Source organism: Lycium ferocissimum, chromosome 10, assembly GCF_029784015.1.
Source record: "Lycium ferocissimum isolate CSIRO_LF1 chromosome 10, AGI_CSIRO_Lferr_CH_V1, whole genome shotgun sequence".
NCBI lineage: Eukaryota > Viridiplantae > Streptophyta > Magnoliopsida > Solanales > Solanaceae > Lycium > Lycium ferocissimum.
In genome coordinates, this window is record NC_081351.1 from 66898736 (window position 1) to 66919432 (window position 20697).

Here is a 20697-nt window from a genome sequence, read left to right on the forward strand (position 1 = left end):
GATGATTCGTATACTTATGATTCCGATACGTAACTATGGTTTCTGAAGTACGGTTTGATATGTTCCCGAGTGATATTCGGAAGAAAATCTGATTTGACTACTGTTTTGGGCTTATAAATGATGGTTCGTTTTGATTAACCTATTGAGTCTTTGAAAATGTTTTAAACTGTACTTGGTTACTCACGATTCTGCTCGTGCATTCTGTTGTTACATTTTTCGTCAAGTCCCGGGCCGGTTATGATATTGTGCCACTATGCTGTATTCTGACGTATGATGTGTATTCTGAAGTACGATGTGTATTTCGAAATATGATGTGACACGAAGTCTGATATGATACATGAAAACAGGATGATATGACGATCTGATTCACCGAGTCCCTCACTGGAGGGCCGGGACACGTTATATGTTATATGTATGTATTCTGGAATATGATCAGTTGGAATCAGAGCCGGTGGTGGGGCAAACCCAATGGTGGGGCAAACCCAGTGGTGAGGCAAATTCCACCTTTGGTTTAGGCAAATCCCACATTGGTTTAGGCCAAGCCCACATCGGTTAATGTCGCTCATATGATAAGTTATGATGTTATGATGTGTTACGGTATGTATATGATGATTTGTGCATATGGTTTCTCACTACTCGCTCGTGCGAGCTGTTATTATCTCTTTCCGAGTCCGGCCAGGGCATGTATTCGTGCACTTCATTGCATTGTTCACCGCGTCCCTCATTAGAGGGCCGGGGCACGTTATATTTACCGCGTCCCTTGCTAGCGGGGCCGGGGCACGTTATATGATATGATGATATGGGGGAGGTGGCCAGGATGGCATATGATGATTCCCTTTACCGCGTCCCTCCTTAGAGGGCCGGGGCACGTTACATGTACATGCATATGATGATTTTAATTATCGCGTCCCTCCTTAGAGGGCCGGGGCACGTTATATGTATATGCATTTGATGGTTTTACTTACCGCGTCCCTCACTAGAGGGCCGGGGCACGTTATATCTATGCATATGTACGAGATGATTTTCTGACTCTGTTTCTCAGTCCCATAATGAGCTGGATATGAAATTGATACGTATGATTTATGTTTCAAAGGCAAGTGTTATGATTTCTGGTTATTGTGTTACTTTTCTGTCCTCCTCGTTTCAGTACGATTCTACTTACGGTATTCCATGCTTTACATGCTCAGTACATATTCCGTACTGACCCCCTTTCTTCGGGGGCTGCGTTTCATGCCGCGCAGGTACCTACAGATGAGTATGTGATGTTAGTAGAAGATGTTCCAGCTGGATTGGCGAGCTCCATTTCCTCCGGAGTGCTGCCAAGTCAGAGTGCTTTTGTATGGTGTCTGAGGTTATGGTAGAGACTTTGCAGAAAGTGTCGTGTGTTTGATATGTCAGTTTTATAAGCGGCTATGTAAACCGATGTATTATTCTGCATTATGTTATGAACTTCATATGTTTACAGATTTCATACGATGCTAGCTTTATTTGATTTGACAAAGATGAAAGGCATGTTTGTTTTCAAAAAAAAAAAAATTCATTATGTACTTGTATCATGTTTACGCGGGCCGGTATTATGATTATGAGTATGACGAGAGTCGGGTTCGCTCGGCCCTAAATAAGGGTCGGGTGCCCATCACGCCCTATCGGAAATTAGGGTGTGACACATACACATCTTTATAGTGAACACAGAACCTCATGACCACGTGAACAAACAAGACCAAAAGTAATTCAGCAGCCTACTTCTTGAATGAACTTCACAATAACACTTTCCTCAATTCCAATCATGTTTGCTGTTAAATAAAGCACATATTAAACATAGAACCCAAATATGGTATACTTAGCATCATCAGACATATAAGCATAACTAACCTACAAACATATTCCAACTAGACATAATACTAAATACTAAATACAAAAAATGAAATAAATTAAATCAAGGTTTACCTTTTAAGTGCGCAGCCAAGAAAAGAATGGACTTGGGAGCCTCTGTGCTTCCAAATCTCAGCAACCCCAGCCACACACGAAGAAAGAAAAAAGTAAGGACCAAATATTTTAACAAAAAAAAATGCCAACTACTTAGTCTAGGTTTTCAAAATTCTTTTTACTAGGAAGCTTTCTGAAAAATCTGAGTTTTTCCACTTCCTTTTTCCTAAAAATTTCTCTATATATATTTTCCTTGCTATTTTTCTCAACTTTCAAACTTTTCCACCCAAAAGAACCTTTTTTTTGTACAAAGGCTGAGGTTCTATTTATAGAACCCCAAAGTTCAAACGAAACCCAACAACAGTCGATGTGGGACAAAACCCTCTTTCTCACAATCTAACCAAATAGCCAACAAATCAACAACCCAGATCTGAAATGAGCCAACATACGGTCAGATCTGACCCTCTTGGGTCGATCTGACCCAACGAGCATGGACCAATAACAAAATACCAGCAAAAACAAACTTAAAAGCAAAAGATAAAGGCAATTTTGACTAAAAATTTATAAACAGAGTAAAGCAAAGATTTATTATCACATTTGAACAAGAGCAGTCATGGAACCAAGCGTATACTGTGATATTTCATCAACAAGGGCATACAGAGGTTGCGCATGTCAGCACACGCTTGTAAAAATGCCATTTTTGGCATGAGAGAGGCGAGAAACGTATGGCAGCTACCCTAGGGTTTACACGAAAAGGGTAAGAGAGAGAGAGAAGCGAGGGTGAGGGGAAGGGGGGGGGGGGGGGAGGGATAAGGAGAGTGAAAAATGAGGGTTTGTTTTGGGGGTGGGTGGGTGTACGAATAATAATTAAAAATTTGGGCCGGGTCACGGCCACGGCACTTGTGCTGGACTCGGTCCAAATCTGAATTATATTTAAAGGGGCCTTCATGTATACACCAAGTGTATACATATATATTTCATAGATATGTGTATACTTTGGTTTATACATGGGGTATATCTAATGCCCAAAACAAACAATTTAGAAATTAAAAATTGGAGGAAATTTCAATTACGGGGTAAATTAGGCCGTAGTTATTTTAAAACAATTTTTAAAAAGTCGATCAAATCATAAAAATGGCCTTAATTAATTATCCTAGCATAATTATTTTAATTATGGCCCTTTTAATCAAATTTCTTTCTTTTTTGGAAATTAAATTTATCGTTTTAAATCAAATGCTAATAGGTTGATTTTGCAAAACAATTCTAATTTCCTTAAATTATGGACTAACTAAATTAATTATGGCCAAGGCAAAGATATAAAAGCTCAATTTTGCAATCACTTAATTAATTGAGTAATTAACCTAATTTAAATATTTAAGGGCAATTATGCCTAATTTATAAAAATCAGAAGTAAAAAAGGTTAGATAGTTAATTACTTAAATCATGTGAATTATTAAAATTTTCAAAGATAAAATAAAAAGGAAAGGAGTATTTGCAAAATAATCTCAAATAATAAAATAAGGACCCTTCCTCACTTTCCCCCTTTCTTTCTTTTTTTTTAATTAAATTAAATTTAACAAAATATCATAAAAATGCTCATTAATTTCTAAATAATATTATGGTGCATGAACATCCCTTTTTCTTTTTTGGTTAATTAAAGGAAAAGGAATATTGATGCTGGACAATTTATAAAGAATCACTAGCTTTTAAAAATGCTCGACTCATTTATTTATTATCCGGGGATTCTAAGTGACTGGAATAAATTACGGGAGGTCAAATATTAGGTGTCAACACATCACATGCACATGGCTATGAACATAAATTCAAGAGTCAAGTTGATAAGCATATTATAACAAGCAATTCATTTTACAATGCAAAAATGTGGTCATATCCTATGCAGACCTAGAGCCATAACTTTTTTCTTAAACATGTCTCTAGATGTTGCCTTTTTAAAGGATCAACTATCATTTCTTAAACATGTCTCTGGATGTTGCCTTTTTAAAGGATCAACTATCATTTCTCGCGTAGGTATAGAGTGTGAAGTTACTTCTCCACTTGTTACTGTGTCTCTCACAAAGTTATAGTTGATGTCAATGTGTTTGATTATCTTATGATACTTAGGATCCTTTGTGTATGCACTCGCTGTTTGACTATCACAATATAAAATCATTGATCCTTGATATTTTACAACATTCGCATGCTCAAAGAATCTTTTTAACCAAACAGCTTTTTGCCTTTGCAGATGCACAAGCTACGAACTTAGCTTCCATTTTTGAAAGGGCCATGCAAGTTTGCTTCTTACTTCTCAATGAAATAGCATCACCATTAAGTAAGAAAGCATAACCAAATGTTGATTTTCTATCATTTTGGTCACCAGCCCAATCAACATTTGTATACCCTCTCAAGTGTAAATCATTTTCACTATAACATAGAGAATAATCAACAGTTCATTCCAGGCATCGAAAAATCCTTCTCACAGCTTTCTAATGATCTCTTCCATGATTGGATTGATACCTACTAACCAGACCTATGACATAATAAAATATCCGGATGAGTACATATCATAACGTACATCAAGCTCCCGACAACACTTGAATATGAAACTCGAGACATGTCTTCCTTTTCTTTTTTAGTATTTGGATGCAGATCAAATGCTCAAAGATTCACCTCTTACTATAGGAGTTTCCATGGGTTTACAACTTATCATTCGACATCGTTACAAAATTTTCTTTATGCATGTTTCCTAAGACAAACTCAAAAACTTGTTAGAATGATCTCTTTGGATTTTAACACCCAATATATAATCTGCATCACCCATGTCTTTCATGTCAAATGACTTTGCAAGCCATGACGTGATAGTTTTTACATACTTCAAATTATTTCTGGCTAATAAAATATCGTCCACGTAAAGGGAAAGAATTACAAACATTCAATTGGACTTCTTCACATAGATGCAATGGTATTCACTGATCATGGTAAAATCATATGAGATCACCTCCTTGTGAAATCTTAAATACCATTGTCGTGAAGACTGCTATATGTCGTAAATAGATGTTTTCAACTTACAAACTTTCTTTCTTGGTACAATGAAACCTACAGGTTCCATCTAGATTGCTTCGTTTAGTTCTTCGTTTAGAACAGATTTCTTCACGTCCATTTGGTGTAATTTCATATCCAAACGTGCAACAATAGCCAAAAGTAAGTGAATTGAGGTAAACTTCACAATAGGTGAAATGTTTCCTCATAATCTATACCAGCTTCTTGAGCAAAGCCTTTTTCCACGAATTGTGCCTTGTATCTTTCTATTGACCCATCCGATTTGCGTTTAATTTTGAGAACTAATTTGTTCCCAATAGCTTTACGCCCAGAAGGAAGGTCAACTAAATGTTTCGAAGGGAAAACAGAGACCGTTATGAAGATAAAATTCAAGCGATTCTGAGATATTAAAGATGAACATAGCATGTTAGAGTTCGTAGATTCATTACAGGAATAGGTGTTTATTCTGGTGGAAACCTTATTTTTGTTTTTGTACAGAAGGATTTCATACTTTGTAATTATCCAGGCACTAGATTAGTGTCAAGCTTCCCATTTTATTCTATAATACACCCCTTTAGTATTTTTAAAAAAAAAAAGCAGACTATAGTGTATACGTAAGTATTAGGAGTGGTGTGTGTCATTATATATTTATACCTCATAAAACCAACATAAGTAAACAATCACATATATATAATTAAACTTTGACAAATAAGTCATCACACAATGATCCACATTGATCATTCGCATAAATTTGTAGTTTATTCTTTCATATATAATTATTTACTCAAAAATTTGTTTTAATAATATTGATATTATTTTATAAAAGTGTGTACCTCATAAAACCAACATAAGTAAACTACATTACATGACTTAACATACACATTAAATCGCATGTTTATTCTTTCGAAAAACTTGTTTTAATAATATTGATATTATTTTATAAAAGTGTGTGCTACATTAATTTATAAAAAATGAAATATTGCAAATTTTATATTTCATGTCTAACCATATTCACATTATAACTTGTGAAAGTTTTACTATTTTCTTCCTTTAGTTGTATATGATAATGATAATAGTAATTCTTATGCTAACATGTGAAACAAAAGCTAATTAAATTGAGTGGTAAAAGGTACAACACATTCCTTTTAACTCCAAAACCCCTCCCCCTACTCGCTCCTCTCTCTCTGTTTTTTTTGTAGACTAAAAGCGGTTGCAGGAACAAATATAGTAAGAAAAAAAGAACTAGTCTTTGAACATTAGTACAGACATAAAGTCAACAAAGGCACAAGAGTAAAGCTGGAGACCATCAATCAAAACCAGAAACAGACCTAAGAACCAGCCCTATCAGTTGGCTTTCATTCATATATGCAATTTGTTACAGTGAATAAGCCATAATAAAATCTGTGCGAAGTTGCACATTTTTAGTTTATTATTTATTATTGACTACACGTACAGTAATTGCATAATGATGCTTGGCTTGAATTATCTGAGAAATCAACCGAACAAAAAATTGGCTTGCAAAAACTTGGGCGCGGTCTCTGTTGATTCATTTTTCATTATTGTCGCTCTCTCTTTTCATGGGATCAGAACTCACAACGGGAAGATTTCTCCGGTACTGAGTTGATGTCAGCCTTCTCTCAAGAGGAGTTTTCCGCTTACTCACCACAAACCTATTAACCCCCTTGCGCATTGGCATAATCGATGGGAAGTCTTCATCTGGGATCTGACTCAATTCAGAAATGTCTTTTATTTGAGCAACACGCCAGAACCACCTCTCAGCCTTGGCTTCTTCAGACATGTCTAAAGGATCTGGTTCCTTCACAGCAGACCCCTCCAAACTCTTTCCTGTCCATCCACTTCTAACATTCCGGTTTCCAGGCAGCTGGGGTGAACCCACTACCGAAGTCTCAGATGAGGACACATCCTCTTTCACGGAGTTTCTACTGCCACTACTATCAGTGCTGGAAGCATCGGAAGCAACAGAGGTCTCACCTATATTTCCAACACGATGGACCCCCTGATCCCCAGAGAAATTTGGACTTACAAACCTAGAACTTGTGAATTGATCATCAGGTGTTTGTGCAGTAATACTATCGGTGAACTTATATCCAGGATCATGTGACTGCTGATGTGTCTTCTCTACATCTGCCGTCTCACAATAGGTTTTGGAAAGAGGATTCAAAAGTGATCCCTTGTGATCTGAGTTGCTGGTAGATGAAGTTTCAACCCTATACAGAGAGGAAGAATCTGTGATATCTGCCTGTTGTGTGTCCGTTTTCGAAAAGTAGCCTGGAGGGAATGGAACAAATGGGACAAAGTTACTGTTGTTTGCCTGTTCCATGGCCACTTGTCTTTTGTACATTGGAGAAGTCAAAGAACGATCTTTCTTCTTGCTAACTACAAATCTGTTTTCTCCTTTACGCATTGGCATGATCTCTGGGAAGTCATCATCAGAGATGGCACTTGGTAAGTCTTTGACATCATGCAGCTCTGCGATTTTCTTGAACCAGCTCTCTGACTTCTCAGCTTGTTCTCTCTCTTTATCCTCACTGAGTGCACGATTTGAATCAATGGACTTTCCAAAGTCATTGCCACGACTTGCTGAACTTGTTTGGTGACTATCCTCAGGAGTGTGAGAAACACCAACTTCTTCCTTCACTTTCTCATCCATTACTGAAGTTTCATTCTTTTTATTAAACATGGCTGTTGGTAATGGCACAAAAGGAACATATTTAGAACCTTTTCCACTACGGTGAATGGCTGACTCACTATTTTCATCAGCAGCACCCTTATGACTTGTTCCTGATATTTGATCCATATTCTGTTTCACTGATGTGTCAAGGATACTATGTGCACCACCAGTCAAAGTGTTACCTTCTGGGATACCATTGTCACCCAAGTTTCTTTGGTATGGATTGCTGGCCAACCTCCTTTCCAAGGGTGTTTTCCTTGTGCTTACAACAAACTTATTTTCTCCTTTCCTCAACGGCATTATTTCGGGAAAATCTTCGTCAGCCACTGCACTATCCATATCAGAGGCGTTGTTCATCTGAGAAACCTTAGAAAACCACCGCTGTGCCTTCTCCTCATTCTCAGCCAACCTAGGATCAATTCCATTTGGATACGCAGAGTTCCCATTGTACCCAGCCTCCACACTGGAGTGAGTAGCTCTAAGTGAAGCCTCAGCTGGTCGTCCGAAGTCGCATCTCAGGCAGACAACATTTCTCCCATAATTGAAGAAATAACATCTGCAAAATCAATGCAGTAATAAAAGATATATCCTACATGATAATGAAATGCAAAGAGCTAATGGCTGAAATACATAAACAAAAGGCTTGGTATTTACTGAGGGCATTCCCACTCCCCGCCTGTCAGCTGTCTCCTTGGTCTAGGTTCCTCACATTCAAGGCATTTGTTGTTTCTCGCAAAGTTCATGAAATTGCACCTGCTCAATATTCATGCAGTCTTAGATCGTTACAGATTATCAAAGTAGAAGAACCAACAAATTAACGAGCTTAAGAATATCATTACATCTGGGGTCAGTACATTCCCTTATTTGGTAGAGCTAATAGTATATGAAAGAAATAGCTTGAAAGACAACAAAAGTGGAAAGTAGTATTCTAATTTCTATCTAATCTCCAAAGGACTGAAAATGTTGATCCGAAATGTTGCACTCCCTCCACTTCTGCTCCAGGAACGGTCCCACCTAATTCATTCCAGCCATAATATATATGCCAAAGAACATCTCTCTCACCCCCTCCCCCCGCCCCTCCTCTTACCTCCAAATTCTAGAGAGGACTAGGTTAGGTACTATCCACACATCCATAAGATTACTTGCCACAGTAACCTAAAGCAGCAGATTTCTAGAATAGATTCTACATATTCAAGCTCTTTACTCATGGAAAACAAGATGTTTAATACAATATAAAAGGTGAGGAACAAATAACATGAAAGAGAAATGAGTTATACTATATATAATAATATTAATCTTCAAGCACATTGGAAACCTTTTATGCATGAATTTATAATATACTGCTTTTTCATGTCCTAACGGAATTCATCAATAAAATGGACCACTAAAGGTGGGATATTGCCCTTGTCTCCTCAAGATTAGGGCTGTTCACGGTTTTGGTTAAAACCAAAACCAAACCGAAAATTTAACCAAACCGAATAAAAAAACCAACATTTGGTTTGGTTTGGTTTGATTTGGTTTTAATTTTAAAAACAGGTAATCTTTGGTTTGGTTATGGTTCTATTAAAAAATAACCGAACCAAACCGATAAATTATATAAATAAATTTTATAATTATTTATATGTATAATATTAGTTTTTCATAAATAATTATAAATATTTTATACCTTTTGATCATTAATTTGATTTTTGGTCTACTTATTTCACATGATTGTTTAAGGCCCATGTTTTTAAGAATATGTCCAAGCCCATGTCTTTAAGTCTTTTAACTGAAGTGTTAAATGTAAACCTACTAACTCGCTCACATTAGAGTCTAATGTCTTTAACTTAAATTTTTAGCCTTTCTTTGTCAGTCATTTGATTTTAGGTTGTTTCTTCTTTTTTTCGAATTTATACTTTTCTTTTTTCTTGTCTGAATGGGTCCTAAAATTCTAATATTTTTCATATGAAAAGGACAGAGATTGTAGATTTGGAAATTCCTATAGAATTTACTTCCGGTAACTCGAGGGGTTAGGCCGCAGACTCAAAGCAAACGGTAATGCCCTAATACTTCTTCCGTGGGTAATCCTCCAGAAAAAAGAAAAAAACAAATTCAGTCGAGACCCTATTGGGGATAATGATAGAAAAACATGGAAGTTTGGGATCATTACACAGTTTTTTTAATAAAATGGGAGAATTGAGGGCAAAATGCAAGTACTGCCCCAAAGTTTGGGATCATTACACAAAGTTTTTTTTTTTGAGACTGGTAACATGTATATTTATATATATATATTAAACCTGCACCATAACAGTGCAGCCATACTTACAAAACCCCACCATGCTTAGGACTACTGCTTCACAAGGAACCTATCATATCAACTAGTGATTCAGCCTCCTCTACATATAGTTTTCTTTACACCAAAAGTGAAACAAAATGACACAATTCATCTTGATTTTCTGCACAGAATTGCATTTGTCTTCAAAAACTCTATTGTTCCTCTCCTTCCAAATTATCCACCAAATAACTGCTGGGACAAGTTTCCACCAACTCTTTTGTCTTACTGCTCCCCCATTATAGTTCCAGCACTTCAATAGCTCACAGCTGTTTGCCGGCATAGTCCAACTTAGTCCTACCATGTTCAAGAAAAATTGCCACAATTGTATAGTGAAAGGACAATGTATAAATAAATGGGAGTTACTTTCTCTGGCTGCATCACACAGAACACATCTAGTACATAGATGAAAACCCCTTCTCCTTAAGTTTTCCTGGGTGAGACATGCTTCTCTTGCTACCAGCCAAGAGAAACATGAAACCTTATACGGGGCCTTAGTCTTCCAAATGGATTTCCATGGCCACTGATCGGATTGTGTATATTGCCTAAGCTGATAATTGTATGCTGATTTGACAGTAAAAACACCATTATTGCCATGGTTCCAGTACAAAGAATCCTCCGATGCTTTAAAACCTTGAAATTGTTCCAAGGTCTTGAATAATTCCACAGCTCTTTCCAATTCCCAATCATGTAGTAATCTTCTGAAAGTAATATTCCATCCATGTACTCCTTTAGCTGATTCAAGTTTTGCATCTGGTAGAGTAACAATATTATAGAACTCAGGAAACAAATCTTTTAAGGATCATGCCCAAGCCAGTTGTCATGCCACAAGAGAATTTTCCTTCCATTGCCCACTTTTATACTGATATTTTCAGATCAGAGATGGCCACAATGATCTAATAGCTTTCCAAACACCAACTCCAAAGGGGGGCTATTAACTGTATAGAGCACCACTCTTCTTCTTGGCCATATTTATCATGTACAAACCTCCTCCATAATGCATTGGCCTCCATGTTATATCTCCACAACCACTTCATAAGTAAGCTTTGATTATGGATTTTGAGATCCCTAATGCCAAGTCCTCCATCCTTCTTACTGGTGATGAGGCAGTCCCATTTAACCAAATGGATTGCTTTCCTTTCTTTGTTGCCTTGCCAAATGAAATTTCTCCTCAATGAATCTATTCTTTTCAGAACATTAGATGGGATAGGAAACAGAGACATGACATATGTGGGGAGGGCATCCAGTACACTGTTGACTAGAATGACTCTGCCGTTCAATGATAAATACTGCCCCTTCCAACTAGCAAGCCTCTTTTCACACCTTTCCAAAACACCATTCCAAATTTCCAGAGCTTTACTTTTTGCACCCAAGGAGAGTCCTAGGTAAATGGTGGGTAAGGCTCCCACCTCACACCCTAGAATTTCTGCTAGCACTTGAATATTATCCACTTTATTGACTGGAAACAACGTACTCTTATTCCAGTTAACATGTGGCCTGATACTGCTTCAAAAATCACCAAAATAGACCTCAAAGATTCCACCTGGCTGATATCTGCATCACAAAAAACCAGTGAATCATCTGCATATAGTAAATGTGTGATCTCAGTGCCATTGTTCCCCCAACTGCAGCTCTAAACCCCTTCACAAAACTCCTGTCCTTTGCTACCTGAAACATCTGATTTATACCCTCCATGGCAATGAGAAAGAGGAAAGGTGAAGAGGGTCACCCTGCCTCAAACCTCGTTCTGAGGCAAAAAAACCTTCTGGTGAACCATTCACCAAAACTGAAAATTTTACTGTCTTTATGCAAAAAGAAATCCAATTAATCCACTTCACCCCAAAACCCATGTCTTTTAGAACTTTCAGTAGATAGTTCCAATTAACATGGTCATATGCCTTCTCAATATCAAGTTTGCATAATATGCCTGCTTTCTGTCCTTTAAGTCTAGAATCAACACATTCATTTGCTAACAAAGCTGCATCCATAATTTGCCTGCCTCTTATGAAAGCCATTTGGTGTCCATTTACCAACTTATTGATCACTCTCTTAAGCCTCTCTGTGAGCAACTTAGAGATGATTTTATACACACTCCCAATCAGGCTAATGGGTCTGAAGTCTTTTTAGTCTCTTGGCACCATTCTTCTTAGGGATTAATGCAATATAAGTTGCATTAAAGCTCTTTTCAAAGAATTCACTTCTATGGAAATTCCCAACAGTGTTCATCAGATCCTCTTTCACAATCTCCCAGCAGCAACGGAAAAATCCCATAGAATAGCCATCTGGACCCGGAGCTTTGTCAGCTGCACATGATTTCAGACAGTCGAGCACCTCTTGTTCTTCAATGTCTCTCTGTAGCCAAACATTTTCCTCTTCAGTAACTCTGAACTCTCCTTGTAGATTGAAGCTAGGTCTCCAAGATTCTGTCTCAGTGTAAAGTCTCCGATAGAAATCCACAATTTCCCCCATAATTATTTGTGGATCAGTGATTTTCATTTTCATATATTTTCATTTTAATTTTAGGATATATTTTCATTTTAATTTTAGGTAGTCTTTATGTTTTAATTAATATGTATGTTTGTAACAACAACTAAAATCTCCTATGCTCTACTTTATTTCCAGGTATGTGTATTAAGATGATAAAATGGTGCAGCCACTACTAAGTTAGTTTTTAGCTCTATATGTAATAGTTTAGCAACTTTGGGTAACTTGAGTACTACACTATCACTAATAGTGAAAATGTTTCTATGATGTATGTTCCACCTTAAACTATAAATAAAAGTTATCGTTTGAACAAGATGAAAAAAAAAAAAGACATGTCTTTTTCAACTTTTTAATGTTTTGCATTACATATAAGTCTCATGACTACTAGTCATAAACCGAAAAATCGAACCAAACCGAACCAAACCGACAATAACCAAACCGGTGGTTATTATTTTATTTGGTTTGGTTATCGTTTTAGACATTTATAAACCGACTAAATTGGTTTGGTTATGGTTTTAATCAATAACCGACCCAAACCGAACCATGAACACCCCTACTCAAGATATACCTTTATGCATCAAATTTTTTTATGTATGAATATTAATTGGAGAGTAATGTTTTTTCATGTCTTATGAAATATATCAAAGAAAATGAAGGGACACTATAAGTGGGATGCCCTTGTCTCCTCAAAAAAATATGGGGCCACAAAGCTGAAATAATAGCAGACAGCAACCCAATAACAAGAATTTTAGAAACAAGAAAGGCGAAGAATTTTAGAAACAAGAAAGGCGAGAACAAGACAATTGTACATACTTTTGGCATATCCAGTCGCCTCTCTTCATTACAATATTTTGTGTAGTAGGCCTTGGTGTTTGTCCATATCTACCTGAAAACTGATATTGCTCTGCAGGAGCTCCACAGCTCACTTCAACCAACTCACGCAGGAGATTCCGGCAAGATGATTCTATAAGTTCCCTGCTATAGAGAGAGTTTTTTTCTGAAGAAACAGTGGGTTTACTCGCATAACTTAATATGTATTTCATGAGATCAACCATGTTTGCGTTGTCACGATCCAGCACCTGAAATTTTAATCGATATTAAGTTTCAAAAAGAAAATAAACAACCAAAAAGTTAGGAAAAACAATTTTCAGCAATACTATATCAGAAGTGTATTAAAAGGTGCAACTACTAAAGTATTTCAATACCTCAGCCAAAAAGGAAAAGAGAAAAAATTGTTGATGACAAGCTCACTATAGTATTTCCTTCAGTTTGCTCCGAGGGGGCCAGGAATAGTCAAGAGATTTAAGAAGCAAATTACAAGACACAGGGTAGCTGGAGATTACTTTGACCAGATGTACTACTTCCCAGAGGTTTAATTCCAAGGAAGAAAAACAAATTCATTAAAACAAAGCAGTTGCAACAGAAGACACTTATTTTTGACAACCCAAAGAAAAGAGGCATTTGTCAGCGTAGGAAGGCCAACCGAGCGAAGCTCTTTCTTTCTTTTTGGCCGTGCCGTGAAATTGTAAAAATCCTCAATGTAAAAACCAAAGACAGCTTGGAAGTCATACCTAGGCTGTTCAATCCTAAAGAAGGAAATCACTCAGCAGCTATGTTGCTCGGACTCTCCAAAAATGATGCCGCACCCATGTCGGATTCTCCAAACATACACTACGTTTGGAGTATCCGATACGCACCCATCGATAATTTGAAGAGTCCGAGCAACATAGCTCAGCAATGAAATATCACACAAACCCTTCGACAGATTATAACTTCTTAAAAAATATCACAAATGAAGTTTATAGTGAAAGTGGAGGATTTCAAGCAAGTTTTTCTTCTTAACAGCAATGTGACGAAGAGATCCTGAAAATCACGTTTGATTCTGACATGGAATCTTGAACCTTTACTGAGAAGGTAACATATTTGTATATTAACTCCAACAAAAACAAAAAAAAAAAAAAAAAAGTAACATATTTGCATATTAATAATAAGCTACACAAAGCGTGTATAGTCCCCAAGAGAGATAATGGGAAGAATTGTGGAATAGATTGCTACGCATGCCTAGATCACTAACAATAAAACTCTATTGATAAGATCTTTTCAAGGATACAATACCATGATATAAGAAAACAAGTAAGCTGCAGCTGCTAACCGAAAAAGGCTGTCAGAACTTTAGCTTATCAAAAGGTTGAGGTTGTTGAACACTCCCTTGCAATTTGCCTTGGATTTATGTTCTTTATGTTAGACATTCAGTGCCTTCACCCATATTGACACTGTTGAGGGAACAAAGAAGTAATTCTGCAAAGTCCATTTCATATCCCACTCTTATAATATAATCCTTTTTCATGTGCGCTTTTTCCCTACTTTTTTTTTTTTTTTGATGACATGGATATGAGACACTGTTGAGGGAACCGCAGTCCGCTGCCACTCTTATTATATAATCCTTTTTCATGTGCGCTTTTCCCTACTTTTTTTTTTTTTTTTTTTGACATAGAACGCTCCGGGTGTGCACGGGATAAACCCAGCTCCAATGTAATAGCTCGCAAACCACAAAGGAGAGATAACCCGCACTAGGCAAGCCCCGTGCGACGAGCTCGACCCAGAAGGCAAATCCCCTGCTGTGGTAGGCAGGGGGTTTCGTGAGACCTCCATTATGAAAGCCCCATGTTCAACCAATTAAGCCACCCTTGCGGGTCTTTTCCCCTACCTTTTTAAATTATACCATCTATCCCGAATTTGTTCAAATCATTTTTTTAAACCAATTCACGAGATTTTCGAGTTGTATCCCTGATGTATGATCCCACCTTGAATCCAAGCTCTAATTGCATAGATACCAACTCAATTATGGAACCACCTCATCTTAAAGCTTAAGCTAGTAGAGAAGGGGTACTTGACTTACTGATTGTAGGTGTGCATCAGTCAAAAATCAAACACCTCAAACCTTTATGCAATTGCAGTTAAACATCTAGGTTTTTAATTAGAACAAGTACTAAAATGAATGCATATCGGTCTAAATTAAATCCTTAGGAGATTTTTTTTTTTTTTTTTTTTTTTTTTTGAAAAGGGTAACAGTTAGTCTATATATCCACAGGTATACTACATCAAAATATGTAGTCCGCCTTCAAAAGTGTTACATCTTACATATTGTCCTCCTATATTCCACTAGATTGCAACCAATCTAAAGCTGTAAAACTATCTTCTGTTTGACTTAACACCTCCTGTTTACACCAAAAGTAATAAAGAGCTATACAATTCATCTTAAGTTTCCGAATGCTGCTCTGCTTGTCTTCAAAACATCTCTGATTTCTCTCCTTCCACACTGTCCACCAGATACTTGCAGGGACAATCTTCCATCTCTCCTCCTTCTTTGCTGCATTGCCATCCTTGTTCTAGCTCGTCATCATTTCTCTTATGCTTCCTGGTTTCACCCATTTGATCTTCCTCATACTGATAAAAATTTGCCAGAGCTGGTCTGTCCACTTGCAGTGCAATAAGAGATGGTTAACTGTCTCTGCTTGCTCTCCACATAAGTAACATCTTGAACAAAGTTGAAATCCTTTTTTCTTCAAGTTTTCATGAGTCAACACTGCCTCCTTAGCCAATAGCCGTAAGGAATTTTTGTTTTCCAAATCATCCTCCATGGCCACCCTTCCTCATGTATTCCTGTTGAGTTCAGATTCCTGTATGCAGAATTAACAGTGAAGCTTCCTTTACTCTCAAATTTCCATTCCAAAGTGTCACTTTCCCCTGATAAATTGTTGAACTGTGCAACTGTGTCATAAAATTCTGCAATTCTTGTCATTTCCCAATCATTCAGATTTCTTCTAAGATTTAGATTCCAACCTTGCCCTGTCCACATCTCAGCCACTGTGGCTTGTTGAGTTTGACACAAAGTGTATATATCTGGATACATTTGCCTCAAATATGCCTGGCTACACCATCTTTCATTCCAAAAAGACACCTTCAGACCATTACCCACTTTGAAATTTGACCTAGCTAAAATCAGTGGCCATAAGTTTCTAATGGATCTCCACACACTACAACCATAAGGAGTAGTAACCACTTCTGTCATCCATTTATCCTCCAGCCCAAATTTAGCAATGATAACCTCCTTCCAGAGTAAGTTATCAGTTGTTGCAAACTTCCACAACCATTTCATCAACAAGCTTTTGAAATCCTTAGGAGAGTTTTGGAGTTATTTCTCAAAGTCATGTTGTCTTTCATATTCAATTTCTTTTTTTTTTTTTCTTTTTTTTCCTTTTTTGATAATTGAGAAATACCCGAGGGCCAGTGGCACACAGATCAAACTCGGTGCATAATGAATCTGTTTCTCTACAGTTCTCCACTAAAATACCATGGTTTTTGCTATAGCACGGTTCGGACTTGTGACGTGTGCCTACCCCACACTTCCTAACTCTCTCTTAATTTTCCATTTGTTTTGACTTATGACATGATAAATTTAAGAAAAAGAAACCGCTGAACCTCTATTTGCATTTCTATTATAATATACAAACTAAAACAAAATCATCCCCTTATCTTTCAACATTCAAAAGGATGCTTTTTATCACACAACAAAAGTCTTAATCATGATTTCAGAACTACTTTTTCTTATCTGGACACTTAAATTAACATTTTAACAATATAAGTCATCGCTTCCCATCTGATAAAGGGTTGACTAAAAGATTTCATGTAAAATTGGGTATTCAAGTGACGTTACAAACAAACTGCAATACTTCAAGATGAAAAACCTACCATCTTTAACCCGTTAGAATGGAACTCCTAGGTAATTTAAAGCTAATAGCCTGTTTGGCCAAGTTTCTAGAAAGCTAAAAGCTTTTCTTTGAAGAAAATAATTTTGGAGATTTAAGGTGTCTTGGCCAAAAGATAAAAGTATTTTTGAGTAGCAACAAAAGCAGTTTTTCTGCAGTTGCGGGAATCTACGAATTTCTGAAGAAGTAGAAGCAGAAAATCAACTTTTTCAAGACAAATTATCCTTACCAAAAATTGCTATACCATACTAAAAAGGGCAGCCCGGTGCACTAAGCTCCCTCTATGCGCAGGGTCAGGGGAAGGGCCGGACCATACTATCTCTCATTAATATAACCCATATATCTATCAAATATAAATACAACCATCTTCTCCTTTTTCCTTTTTCAGTTTAACTATATTTATTTTGATTAATGACCTTAATATATATTTTAAATTTATGTTTTAAATTTTAAATAAATAAACATAAAAAATTAAATAAAAATATTTCACAACAAATATCTAAAATTATTTCTCTTTAAATAATATTAATTGTAAAAAGAAGTTTAATCCTATCTTTTTTTGTAATTTGACACTTCAAAGCACCTTTTGGAAAGATCGATCAAACACAATTTGTTTATCAAATACTAATAAAACACTTCTCAAATGAATTGGCCAAACGGAAACTGATTTTCTCTAAAAAGTTATTTTGATAAAAGTGTTTTTCCAAATAAGTAGTTTTTAGAAGCTTGGCCAAAGAGACTTTCAGTGTTAATATGGATTATGTCAACAGTAAGTTTTGAGTTATTTCTCAAACATTTGGCTTGATCTCTAAATCATATTGGAGCAAGTTTTTTCTAATTGCAGTTAACAGGATGGTAAGGCAGCAAAAGAAGTGTTCCCTAGCTTCAACCATATGGGCATTCACTCAAGTATAACAAAAACTCATAAATAGAATTACCTTGCTATATCAAAATAATCTTAAGCATCACAAATGTCTCATCAAGTTAAATAGTTAAGCTTTGAGCTTAGTTGAGCTTTTAAAAACTGGGCATCAACTTAAGTTCCACAAATATTCATTAAATAGAATTACCTTACTATATCAAAATAATCTTAAGTATCTTTGAGCTTGGTTGAGCTCATCAACCTTGAACATTTAAAACTCGCTTAGTTTGCACTCAAGAAATAAAATAATTTTAAAATTATGTCCTCAAATGTAACTGAATCCTTAAGCTTATTCCAAGTTGAATCGACTAAGTCAATCCTATATTAAACCTTTTTTTAGTATACAAATCCTTAAAATTGACTTATTTGATGAAGTAACCACTGTAATGCCAACAGAATACTATATTATATCGTCAAATAAGAATAGCATTGTGCTTACAGTGCTCCCGTCAATACCCAAGAATGCCCTCATTCTTCTTGCTGTCTCAAGAGCAGCTTTGAACAAAAATGGTGTCCCATTTGATACAACGGCCTCAATATCCCTCCTTGAAAGCGACCTGTAATACATGAAACAGATGCACACAAAGATGAAAGTAATGTTTATTTTAACTTATAAATATCTGAAACCAACATTTCAGTGTTTTCTCAAAAGCAAAGTGCTTATAGCAGAATTTATATTTTGGATAATACTAAATCGTCTTGTCATAAACATTTCAGAAATCAAACAATATATAATTCCAAGATTTAATCATTAGTAAATTTAATAAAATAAGAGATACATCAGGATTATTCAACCTTCAAGATATATACTTATATAGACATGCATAAAATACTTCCAAGAAATACCCTACAATACAAACATATGTCATATCTACATATATCCTTGACTATTCATATCTGTATCTCTCACTCCATTTGATTCTTTCTTCCTTGTAATATCTTCATATAGGCCTCGTAATTTTTACTTAACACCCAATAAATAAGTAGCAAATACTCTTGCTCATGCCACAAACCAAAATAATCCTATAACCTTTTTGAAGTTGTCACCAATCTTCATAATGCATTTATGCCATATGCTATATCAATTCTTAAGAAAAGGGCCTCCAAACAGAAAAATGTCAACCTTCGAAGGCAGTATAACATTGTTGATAATTCCCAGGAATGGGCCAAAAGTGCTTAATTTAAAAAAGCCTGTTTGGCCAAGTTTTTGGGAGGCCAAAGGTGCTTATTTTTAAAAAAGTGAGGTGTTAGCACGAAGTTGTTTTTCGGAAGCTAAAACGAGTAGCTTTTCCCCAAAACACTTCTTTTGAAATGCACTTTTGAGAAAATACATTTAGAAGCACCTTTTAGAAGTTTGGCCAAACACTAATTGTCACTTAAAAGTGCTATTTAAAAGCTTGGCCAAACACTAATTGTCGCTTAAAAGTCCTATTTAAAAGCTTGGCCAAACACTAATTATTGCTCAAAAGTATTTTTTAAATCAATTGATCTAAACACAAATTGCTTCTCACAAAAGTACTTTTAAAAAGCAATTTCCAAAATAAATTGATTTTAGAAGCTTAATTAAATAGGCTATAACACAAGTGAAGATTATTGCAGAGTGTTGATAGAGATAAAATTGAAGAGATAAAAGGAAAGGAAAGGAAATCAAACCCTATGAGTTTTCGGCTGTCCCGAGCAAACGCTAAGCAGACGCTAGCAGCACGAACGAAGTCATCTGATAACTCCTCGTATGCTACGAAGGAGTCCTCTACTGCAGGAGCTAGCTGGCCATTGCCAGTAAGTACGCTAATTAAGCTACTCCATTCAGGCCAAGGGTGGGACCTAACAGAAGCAGAAGAGTTGAGTGGGCTATTATTATTATTGACGGGTTGGGCGTGGAATTGTTGTTGTTGTTGGGAGGAATTGATAGGTGAAAGAGGGGATATATGGACTGTGAGCGTGAGGCGCCGAGAAAAGTATCCCAAACGACGAAAGTGGATCAAAGAGGGGCGTGGTCGTAGGAATGTGGGAAATGGAGTGGCGATGAGGGAGATGAACCTCCAAGTGCCGCCCATCTTTGGGGGTTTTGCTAAACCCTCTCAAACATACAAGTTTTACACCAAAAGATTAACAGATACGGGAAATGGCTTCTGGCCTAGGGGTCCAACATACTTTGGCTGAATATGTCCATTCGATGGCCAAAAATCTGAGCAAAAAAATTTTTTGCTCATTTTTTGGCCTCCAATCAAAGTTTAACCACAATTTTTTACATATAATTGGAAAGTGGTAGTCACTTTTTAATATAAAAAGAAATTGATAACAACACCCGTAGATAAAATACGGAACAACTCTCCTACACAGTGCTGGAGTTTGAAAAGTTCTGCGAGTTACAAATTTTAGGTACAAATCATGAAGTTTAAACATTTATTAATTCAAACTTCATGAAGGATACACGGAGAGGTTTTTCGTGGAACCTGTAATAGAAATCATGAGTAAAATTATAATAAAAATATATAAGTTTTAAAATAGCTATCTTGAGTGAAATAGGCACATAATAAATGTAAAAAATATTATT

At 36.3% G+C, this 20697-nt stretch overlaps 1 protein-coding gene across 1 annotated transcript; it reads right to left on the reverse strand.

The window, feature by feature from the left end:
- Positions 1-6287: 6287 nt before the first annotated feature.
- Positions 6288-20361, reverse strand: LOC132034508 (zinc finger protein VAR3, chloroplastic). The gene is made up of 5 exons (XM_059424912.1): positions 19794-20361; positions 18580-18697; positions 13263-13528; positions 8309-8407; positions 6288-8210 (listed from the first exon to the last, which is right to left on the reverse strand). Exons 1-5 carry the CDS (start codon positions 20195-20197, stop codon positions 6509-6511), a joined length of 2589 nt encoding a protein of 862 aa, XP_059280895.1. The 5' UTR covers positions 20198-20361; the 3' UTR covers positions 6288-6508.
- Positions 20362-20697: the final 336 nt, after the last annotated feature.